This window comes from Neolamprologus multifasciatus, chromosome 1 (assembly GCF_963576455.1).
Source record: "Neolamprologus multifasciatus chromosome 1, fNeoMul1.2, whole genome shotgun sequence".
Taxonomy (NCBI): domain Eukaryota; kingdom Metazoa; phylum Chordata; class Actinopteri; order Cichliformes; family Cichlidae; genus Neolamprologus; species Neolamprologus multifasciatus.
The window spans coordinates 19,409,261-19,420,992 of NC_140439.1; the positions used below are offsets into that span (position 1 = coordinate 19,409,261).

General features: G+C 41.6%; 1 protein-coding gene across 1 annotated transcript in view; it reads right to left on the reverse strand.

Moving 5' to 3' along the window:
- lmo1 (LIM domain only 1) overlaps positions 1–11,459 on the reverse strand; it is a 29,252-nt gene extending 17,793 nt beyond the window's left edge. Inside the window, exon 1 of the mRNA XM_085158115.1 lies at positions 10,552–11,459. Within this exon, the coding sequence (XP_085014241.1) occupies positions 10,552–10,573 (22 nt within the window). The 5' untranslated portion in view covers positions 10,574–11,459. The remainder of the gene's footprint in view (positions 1–10,551) is intronic.
- Positions 11,460–11,732: the final 273 nt, after the last annotated feature.

Consider the following 11,732-nt stretch of genomic DNA (forward strand, 5'->3'; position numbering starts at 1 on the left):
AAAACACAAGTTTGATGTCTTCTACCAAAGCAGCCTCCGGAAAACGGCTTTAATAGTAGTGTAGCAAGCAGTAGCTAAAACCTACTAAACAAAGAGCGGTGACAGAAAAAAAAATGATTGTGTAAAGTAAATGTCTTTTCAATTCCTTAATGGCCATGAGACATTTTCTTGCACCTGTCACCACTCCCGGCGCTCTGTGAAACGGTGAGTAGAACAGACCCTCCAAAGCTTGCCACCCGTCCCAGAAAGAAAAGCTGCATTATGAAAGGAAGCAGCAGACTAGGAGGCAGCCTCCACTTAATCCAATCCATTTAACAGATACAAGTGCCACTGACCTTCCAGTGTCATTTGATGTTACCAAAAGCATGCCTCTCCACATCACGATTCATTCTCCAACAAGGGATGCATTTTACCCCTCAAAGTGGAGAGACAGCACTTGGCCTGCCAATATCCTTCCTGAGGAGAAATTTAATTTGCCATTAGCACTGTGTGAAAATGCCTGTCATCTCCCTGCTTTTTTCCTCCCCTTTAAAGATTGTATCTTTCAGGGAATATTTACGTTAGTTTTACTCAAGCCAAGCAGTCTGTCAAAGCATGTATTTCCCATTATAGATAGCATCCGATTTCTGTTACCCCAATTTACACTTCCATCTGTAGAGCTATCAACAAAATCACATCAGTCCACAACCTTTCTGATATATTTAAGGTTTTAAAAAAGAAAACCGCTGGATGGAGCACTCAAGGAAATACAGGGAGGAAAATGGAAAAATACAATTATCACACAGACATGGGAAAAACCTGTAAAAAAAAAAAACAAAAAAAAAACAAAAAAAACCCTACAATTTTGCCCCAAACTCCCTTTCCCCTCCCCATCATTACCATTAGAGTGTTGGTTGCTATTTTAAAACATGAGCAGGTGCTTGAATGGTATTCCGCATACACTAATTTAATACGAATCCCGGAGCCACCATCAGCTATGCTGGTGTCATTTCATGCAGACTAAAAAGGAAGACTGGTTAGTCTTGTATCAGCTTCTGTGGGCGTAAAGGTGTGGGAATGATAATATTAGTCTGAATAATCACCCGCTAAAATCAGCACTGTTTCTTCTTATATTAAAATTTACAATGAAAGAAAAAAAAACTTGACAGTAATGTTTATTCACTAAGAACTAAACGGATTTCATATCAGAAATAGCAATAAAACAATATAATTTTAAGGTTGATTAGCCAGTTGGTCTCATTGATAGGGAAACGAACTCACAATTCACCGCCTTCACTAGTCAACTGCTGTGCATGCACACACACCCACACCCACACACTCCCAGTGGAACAGCTGCTCTCACAGGCACTCAACCTTTAATGGCAGAAAGGACAGTTACATCTGCTTCTCTGTTTGTTAAATGTCTTTTGATCAATTAAAAGCTCTGACGCCATGGTGCGATGCAGACTTTGCTGGTTCACGGGGAGGTAAAGGATCTTGATGAGACTCGCTCAGCCTTCCTGACACATGGGGAGGGAGGTGGTCTTTCAAGGAAGTGGAAGCTGGCCCTGGGTGGGCCTCTTCTTAGGGGCCCCTATAATTCCAACTCCCAGCTGCACTAAATAAGAACGCGTTAGCCACCAGCGTGGTGAATACACAGAGCGCGATGCTCGGGGAAATTAGATACTGTATTAGCAAAATGATTGCATTTATCTGGAACAGAGCGCATGTGTCATTATCCCCACCACCACCACCCTCTCCTTTATTCAAACCACTCCTGCACAAGGACATCGGGCCGGATATTAACCGAGTCTTTAACTGCTGCATGAGCTCACAAACGATGCTGACTCAATAACTCAAAAAAGTGAAGAAGTAGTAGAAAAAAATCCAAACTTACTGTGCTGATTTTGGTCTAGTTCTTTATCCAAGTGTTTTGTGCTTCAGCCATGTTGTGGCCTTGGCATTGGAAAATAAAATTTGTCCCTGGGCCAAGGTGTCTGCCACTGAGGTTAATAGGCATCTCATGCAGATGTCTTGCTATTGTGCGCATAAATCAGCCCCTTTTCATTCAGCTTCCATCATTGCTGTAATTGAGTCCGTAGACGTGTTTTTATATCTCCGAGACAAAATACAAGACATCTGGTAATAATATCAGCTGGAATAGACATGTCAGTCGAAAGCAGAGTGATGAGCGCATTCTGAATGATAAACAAAATAAAGAACACTGAATCATGTGCCTATCGTTAGCTGGCGCATATGCAAGGAGCAAAAGAAGAGATATGCATGAACACGTGCATATGCTCTCTCGAATTAGGCCCAAGTCAATATTACATTTCATACTGGCTGTGTTTTTTTGTTTTTCCCCCCTCTCATAATTTGCTTTAAGAGCCTTCTATGTTACCGTGCGGCATGCTACTTTTCCAGATGGTTGTGTATGAATGCTAGGGTCTGTGAGGTGATTTCTGGGACTGTATGCATGCTATGATTATGACATAATTAACACCCACAGTAAGTGGGAGAGAGCAGACAGGGCTGGTGCAGTTGAGGAGGGGACTGTTCATTAACAAGATGCACTCTCTCAAACTTTGCAGCTTGCTGTGGCTAATAAGCCCCGCTGAAACGGAGCCCAGCCATCCCTTGTATTGACCCTGGCACTGCCCAGGATAAGGGAGGGTTTTGTCTCCTGGAATAATTGCTCTTTTCACATGTTACAAGTGTCCTGACCCCCACGGTCGGCAGCCACTTTCCCTACCATAATTACTCCTGATCCGCTCCAAATGAGTCAGGCACATTAGGGCTGCAATAACACTGGCCCAGCTTCAAGCGCGGCATGGGGAGTCTCAGCAGAGCAGCCTGGAACAGGGCTGCCTTTTCTCCCAGCCTACGGTCATTTCCATCACGTCAGAGGTGCATTTCTTACACTTGAAGTCAGCACGAAGGCCCTAGGCCCTTTTTCTAAAGGCTTACAGAAGGTATTGTTAGCTCCTGGTGCTCACTACTCACTGTGGTTTGGCTGCACACTCCATCCCAATTAACGGAAAACTTCATTAGGGTGCTTTTTTTCCACACTTTTCAGCCCCCTATTATTTTTAATTTATTCACATGGGGTTAATTAAAAGAAATGTATCACAGAGATATGCAACAGCTTTCTAATTAAATTCATTGCTGCTTTTTTTTTTTCAAGACATGAAACTGGCAGAGTTTCCAAATTATTACAGAAGGCGACTTGTTCCAACACTTGGTTGCTCAGTAGTAGGTTGAGATTAGAGCTCTGCAAGGTAAGCTGTCAACAGCAGAAAGAGAGTGAGGGGGAAAGAATGAGGAAAAAGAAAATGAGAGTGGGGGATTAAGATGAATGAGGAGGAGGAGAAGAGACGCAAAAAACAGCCATGGTTTGATCGTGCATTTTTACTCCAAATAAACCCCAAGAGAGGTCTTAAAGCAGGAAGACTGTCAGTGTTGACAGATCAAGGAGACCATTTGATATTTCATCCAGCCAATCACATGTGGGCTCACTGTTGAGCTTTGTCTGCCGTTGGTCTAAGGTGTTTAGTTCTCAAAACCTGCCATTTTGCAGCTTTTCATTTAAGTGCAAGCTGTCAATAATCGGGAAGGTGAATGCATCTTCATCTCAGTTGAGTACAGTAGGCACAAGATCAACTGACATTTCCCCCAGAGTCTCCATTTGAGATTGAATAAAGTTTTTTTTTTTTTTTTAAATCTATATATTGTTAAACTAAATACTTTTAAACCTTTATAGAAGAGGCAATCTTATCTGCCACTTTCTGATTCCTGTCAAGAAAAAAAGAAAGAAAGAAATCAAACCATTAGACCCGTCACAGCCACTTTCCGCCATCCGGAACAGAATGCACAAACACTTTTCAGTCCACATTAAAAATGCATTTGGAGATGGAAAAATGGAGCCCTCTAAAGTTTGTGTCACTCATGAGGTCAGGAAGTGATGTACGAAATCCTTCCCACTCCCCAGCAATTACTGCACACTTATTATTTCAAAGGATATGCCAGGAGACAGGTGTGCCATTCAGGGTCCTCGGTGTGTTGAAAATGGAAGGGAAGAAGGAACACCATACTGTGGTGCACTATGTGAGGTTCTTTAATCTTGAATAATGCAAATTCCCCACAGGGGGCAGTTATTTGGCAGCACAGGCCTCTAATGTCATTCAAGCACCTACTCCCACACCTGATGGGGTAAATAATGAGGGAGGTTGGGTGCACAATTAGAGAAAGAGGTCTTCATGAAGAAGCTGTCTCGCAAAGTCAGGCCTGTCCCAAAACTCTCAAAAGGGAAACGCCATAGAGGATATTTGATGTTTCATTATGAAAATGGTCTTAATGAATACGTTTGAATACTATTTTATTACCCCGTAATATAAAAGAGCTCTGCCATTCCCTCTAGGAGTAATTCCTGTTGCTGGCTAAAATCAAATGGCTGGTCAAATGAAATGTAATAAAATGAAATGAAAGGTAATGTGATTGAAACGGGGGCCAAAAGTGTCTGAGGAACAGGTTTAACTTTAACTTCATTGGGAAAATACACACACACACACACACACACACACACACGCACACAAATGGCATTATTTGATCAGAAGCTGTATTTGCAAATACTCAGATAGTCAATATCAAAAGCCTAATCTGTTAACTCTAAGGGGCAACAAAAAGGCTGTCTTAATCACAGGCTTTAATTAGCTATTTAAGATTTTATTACCTAAAGGTCAACCAATGAGGGGTTAGCTCTCAGCAAGTTGGCTCTTATTTAAGTGAAGGCACCCAGGCTCTTCTATTTACCAACAAGATAATTGCAAGATCTTAATAAAGTGTGTGGCTCCACCCTCCTTTCTTTTGGATTCCTTTATTTCATGCTATAAATCAGCTTTTAATTTTGATGTTTTGGGCATAAATAAAAAAGAAACTCAAGCATCAGTTTAAGTATTTCAATACGTGTCATTTTAAGCTGTGTAAAACATTAGAACAAAAAGGTTTATGGCAAATTTATGACAAAATTAAGTTGCCCTAAAAGAATCAAACTAATTTTTCAGAAACATTGAATCTGCTTAAATCTGTTCAGAAGTTGAGAGTGGAGTGAAGTTAGTCTGAAAGTTTAAAAGCCCCGCTAGCAGCCCCTAGAGGCTGCGCTGCTCCTTACACTTACAGGAACAAAGTCTCTTTCACTGACCAGTGAACACTTACACCCTAAGAAACAAATCCGCACAGGCAGGGCCAGAGACAGATGAAAATGTACAACAATCAGGGTTTCTGCAAACGGGAAATATGACAACGGCAAAAACTATAGAGCGAGCATGCAAGGAAAGGCAGCATAGGCTAATAACGCCTTGTTGATTTCCAAGCACCTATTGGCCAATTTTGATGACTTTTAGTGAGGGCAGTGGCAAAGGTTTATCTCATCTGAGATCCGGTTTCCTGAATTTGTATGACTGGATTTGTGCTCCTAGATAGTGTGATGAAGGATTGAAAGATCAAAACAAACAAAAAAAAACATATACACAATTAGGATTTCTTTGTTACCTTTGCACAAAGCATTATTGGTATGAAAGTAAAAAGGAGGAGTAAGTAGTAATCAATATGTCATACTGATATAGTCAATAGATTTTTTAAAATCTCCAAATAGGGTTTTGCGATTTAAAAAAAAACACATGTATGCATACTTTTAAAAATGTGCATCAAGGGATCAAATCAGGAGGGTTTAAATAAAATGTAGGTTAGTTTGATTTATGACACAAGACGGCGTTAAGAGGCTGATAGGATTCGAGAGTCGGGTCAAACATGATTCAGGACGCACCATCGTAATCAAACAAACATAAACATCCATTTATATTTCAGGTATAAAATCTTTCCAAATGTCACCCCCCCCCCCCCCCCCCCCCATTGTAGCAAAGCTGCTGAAGAACGATAGTTGGTGGCTTTGTAGTTTTGACATCTGCTCATCTCAAGAACTTTGCTGCATGTCATTCGTCTCTCCCATGTTTCCTGTCTTCCTTTTCTAAGCCTATGATGACAGAATAAAGGAGAAATGATTTTCTTTTCTCTCAGCGAGCAAAGAATGAGCTTTACAGAGTGCAGAACGACACACAAGCAGCAGCCGTGAGCATGCAACCGGTAAACAGGTGAATAAATAACTTAATGTTAAAAAACAAAACAACAGCAGGAAAAAAATAACTGATGAGATGTTGCAGGAAGTGTGTACATGTATGTTTGCAGAGGCATCAGTGTATTGTTTTTTTTTCTTTCCCCCCTCGCCACGTAAACATGAGCGCAGTCAATAACTGCTGGAGGGAGTCGGCTTCACGGTGACAGGTAGCAGTGAGACTTGCTTTCAACAGGTTCAAACAGATGAAGCAGTATCGTATATACAGTGTATACGCATGTATTGTGTTAGTTATTCAATCAGTGTTGACACCAGTAAAGCGGCTCATCTAATATTTTTAGATGTATTCTTCTGCATTTGCCTCTGAACTTGCACTAAGACACAAGGTTTCCCCCAGTGTCTGTGACTCATCTCAGCTTGTTAGAATATATGCAGATTTGGGAAAATGCTGCATTGGTCCTGCTCATTTTCTACTGGCTGAATCTCACCAGTCTCGCAATATTCCTGCTGATGCTGAAAACATCGTTTTTGAAGTGAATAAAAACAAGGCAAAAACAAAAAAGGGGGTCAGACTTGGGACAACACAACAGGGATGGTCTGTTCTCTGTGATGCATGTGGTGGCAGCAGATCTTGTTGTGAGAATTTGTATGATAACATAGCTAGCATGTGGCCTCTGGCAATAATAAAAGGGATGCTCTTACAGCTCAAGAGTGCATAATTGAGTTTGTGTGCCACACTGATGAGTGCAGCAATTTACATCGGAGGCAGGTGGGCGCGCTCGCTAACACGCGTCTCTTAAGTCTCAGTTCAGTCTCTTTGAATTCCACTTAGATCATGGAAAGTGATACAAATCTCCCGCACTCGTAAAATATGAAACGATCAGGACTGATAGGGATCTAGAGGTTTTAGTGGTGACAGACGAAACTGTCTCTTGTGAGGCTTCTGCATTTGTAAGATCAGGCTCAGATTAGATGGAATTAAACACTCGCAGCTGAAAATTGTATTAATACGATTTTGTGTGCATATTTTTTTCTTCTGAGCTCAGCTAAAATGAATAAAGTGAAATGATTTACATGGACAGCCAAAACAGTGAGGGTGTAAGACTGTTGCTTGTCAGTGCAGGGTATATTGTGCTATTTACGCACATGTATTTTCTTGGTACCATTTTGTTACATATTTATAAAAAAATACATTTAAAAAAGCACTAGGTTACACTTTGTAAATGTTTCAAATACTCAACTGCCTCCTGACAAACTGTGTGTAAGAGGAGAAAAAGTTCAATACAGGCAATGCAGGTGCCTATAATAAAGCTTAATAAAAAAAAACTGTACTGACTTAAGAAATATCAAACGAAGCAATGTGTTTGTAATATTGTTCAAGCCCTAGAGCACCAAAACCAGATGTAATTTCAATATTTGAAATGGGCAAGTTTAATTTTGAAGTAAGACCAAACCAATAAGCTGAGAAAATAGCAAATACGAGAGAGCAAATTGCATTCCTTTGTAAAAGTGAAAAGACTTAAGGAACATATAAAAGTAATCTCCAACTGGAAATTAGAAATCAACCCTCAGAAAGCAAATAACAGAAAAGAAATATTACTGTCCACTTTCTAAATCAATATAACATCGCTACAAGACAGTATAACCATGGTAACACTGGTAAAGAATGAAGCAATCCTTATTATTTCAAAATAAAAATCGGAGCCCGAAGCCCAAGTTTTATTACAGCAGCTGACAGAAAGATCGCCAGTCTGTATTCATCTGGAGCACTGCTTTTCAATCACACGCTTTATGAATGTACACATTTTTAGTGGACAGGTTGATAACAGGATCTTAAATTAACAAGCACAGGTAACTGGAAACTTATAAGTAGCTGGAGGTTTTTTTTCTCCTGTTTTCTCCCCCCCGCCCTTTGGTTCAGGTCTGTAAAGAGTATACTGTAGTTATGGTAATGTTCAGCAGGAAGATGCCTTCAGCGTGGACCCACTTTCTTCTCCTGCAGTGTACGAAGAAAGAGAGAAAACGGCTGAGTTGCTTTTTCCACCCCTCTCAAATTATACGCAAATTGGAACCTCATATTGCAGGGTAAAATAAAATGTTGACAGTGAATATTTTGGTACATGTTGCTATTCATTGCCCACTATAACCTGCATATTAGGTCACTTCACAGAGCAGTGCCTGTGTTCCTACTGCAGTCGTCCTCTGTGCTCCCAGACTCAGGGCTCTGCCAGATAATATACATACAAGGATAATGACCTAATCATCTGAGAGTAAGGAGCTAAGTTTACACACAGTATCCACAGGTATCTGCATCCAACATGAAACCATTCAGAATGAAGATTTCAATGACAACTGACAGGGGTGCGTCACAAATTTTTATTTTACATTTTTGACTCGAGACAAACTTGCGCAGTGGGAAAAGAACTGGTATCAGTCACAGAGGCTCGTTTCTGGTAATTGCTTTTGCAGCACAAATTGTTGTAGACTTTTCTAAGAGGAGTCAGAGTTCAAAAACGGTCTGCCAAACAAGCAGCATCATTACTTTGTTGCCAACTTGGATTGCTGGCTTTGAACACGAGAACAGACACACTGATGATCTGTTTTATAGCCCGCGCAAGGACTGAAATATGAACACTTAGGCGACTCGCACACGGGCATAGTAGTACATCAATCAAGGAAACAAAAAACAAATAAACTAACAAAAAAAAAAAAAACAGCAACGCAGAGTAAGCACACATAAACACACGTGTGGCCACCCAGACCCACACCTCCACTGCCACATACGCGTGCATCTGTTTGCGCAGGCACTAAGTGGATACATTAGACGTGAAGGTTGAATTGACAAGCCTATAACTTTGGAGCCAATAAACGCTAAGAGGCATCATAGAGAAAGAGACCAGATCCGAGCCGCTCTGCTGACAACCTGGCCAAAATGCTGGAGCTGCTGGTTGGACCCAGCAAATAAAGGGTGAAGCTTTTAGGCAATGAGCAGCAGGTGATCTCAGCTTTTCTGCAAGTCCTAATGCTCCTAAAAGCCTCTCTCCCTGGTTCTGTAATTGGGCATCAGTAGTTAATGTAGTATTGACTGCATTACATGCTCCTGTGCATCCTTTCCCACTAATGCCATTTGCATCACCTTGTACATTTACCATATTGCTTAGCCAATAACTGTTAAAAGCAATCTGAATCATGAATCATATAGGGAACTTTTAGCAAGACAGACATCCAAAGGAGACAATTTACAGTTGAGTTAATTTGAGTACATTAGCAACACAACATAGATTCAGCCAGACAGACCAATTTATGTCTCTACCGCAGTCCTTTTATTGGTTTTTGGATGTGTAAGTGAAAGGATGCTCCTCTAAGATGAATGAAAGATCCATTTTCAAACATAAATAATGGGTTACAGATGCATCCATTACTTTTGGAGGAGGAGGAGTCCTGCATAAACTGGAGCGTACAAGAGAAATATTCCGTACTTTGAGAAATAACATGCACACACACAGGCACACATGGGAAAAAAAGAAGTGTTTTATGGTTGTGGTGGCTGTCAGCGTGCATGCCAGCAGGTGGTCTGTATTGTCAGCAAATCGACCTCAAAATACTCTTAAAGAAGTGACAGAATAAAGACATGCAACACACACCTACTTGGTTTTTAGTTCATCTCAATCAGGTTGTGCAAATGTGTTCAGAGCATATGCACTAAACAGAGCCGAATGTGACGGATGCACTGCACACATCTCAACATCGGCTTAATCCAAAATGGGACGTCATTAGAGGCGAATTTGATTTAAATTAAAATTAATTAGATTGCCTCGCCCATTAACCTAAATACATTGAAATAGATAAGTAATGCAAGTAGGCCTATTTGGATGGAAAGTGAGCGAACGCTGCACAGGCGCTATCCATAATTTGCAATCAAGTTAAAAGCACTCTGCTGTCATCTCCCATCCCGTGGTGATGTCAAAGGCTGCCTCGCCAACTTCACAGACGCAAAAAGCACTTAGGAGGAGGAAAGAAAAGAGGAGCCACATGCACTGCAGTCTGTGTGGAGTATCATCAAACTCTGGCTCACACGAAGAAAGACAAAAAAGACACAAAAAAAAGAAAGACGAAAAAAAAAGCTGCAAACAAATCCCGTTTATAATAAACTCTCCCTAACTGAACTGCAGTTTGGCATTTGTAGGGTTTTTGTGGAAGAGCGCATCAACTTCGTGGTACAGAAAGGACATACGATATTGTTAGTTAACAAAAAAAAGGAGGGGAGGGGAAGAGAAAAAATCGCCCGGACCCCATCGTGACTGAATGGGGTTGAAAAAGCCAGCGTTAAGCGGAGGCTGCCGGTGCACAGGGTCCGGGGAAAAAACACTCAGTGTGTAAAATGTCACTAGTTTGCCGCGTTACTCCCTAGGTTATAGCATCCTACGGTGGTAGACGTTACTCACCCTCTTCCTTGTCCAACACCATCGTCCTGAGGAACGAGGAGTCCTTCCTCGGGCGATCCGTCCTCGGCTCCAGCAGGCTGCACCGCTCGGTGTGCTCACAGCTTCTCCTGGAAATGGCTTTGAAACGCGCGGTTGACTAGACTACGCCTCGATAAACCGAAACCCTGGAAAGATGAATTGCCGTCTGCGCGTTTTCTCCCTCCTATCAATAATAATTCACACACGGAATACGGCGATAAACACGACGAGAAACCCCTATCCGGACTGAAGTGCAGCGCAAACAAATAGCGATCAAACAGCGTCGGTTGCTCTTGATAAATTCCATGCGAATAGAATAAAAAAAGAAAAAAGAGGAGGAGGGGGGCAAAAACAATGAAAAGCGATACAAATCTAGTGTCGCCTATCTGTAACTGTGCACACACGGTCGGATCAGACGCTCAGACTGAACGGCTGAGCTCTCCTCGCTTCTTAATATTCTCTCTTTCCCGTTCTCATTTGCTCCGAAACGGCAACTATATTCAAACAAATCCAATTGCAAATCTGACAACTGCTAAAAGCAAACTCGCGCCGCCTCTCTCCCAGTTTATGTGCCGCGCTCGCCTCTGCTGCTACTGAATAAATGCGCGCAGTTTCCAGAGACCCTCGGATTCCCCTGTTAATTAAATCAATTCATTATGCTCAGATCTGATTAGCAGCCCTTCCCCCCTCTTTGAATCAATTATTCAATACACAAACATAATTGCTTGTGCCAGAGGTGTCTAAGTATTAGCTTATTTAACTCCAAGGACACTAATTACCCCTAGGGCAAGGGAACTTTTCTCATTAATTCTGACAAAACACAAAAGCACAGCTAAGGGAAAGTGTGTGTATGTGTGTGTGTGCGTGTATGTTACTGGTCCGCCTGCCAGTCTGAATGTGCGCGATCGAGAGGGAGAAAGAAGGAGAGCGCGCATGCACCTAAGTTGGTATTGATGCACGTGCGCACGCACGCGGGTGCATGTTTCAGGGAGAATGAGAGAGAGGGAGAGAGGAAGAGAGACGTTGAAGGAGAGCAATAGTGCTTCACTGGTACAGTTTGAGTAAACATAAAACGCACTCATTGTTTTTTGTTTTTTTCCCCTTCTCCCTACTTTTTTTTTCTTCTGCAGAATTTAATAGAAATAGCATCTAATTGTGGTCTG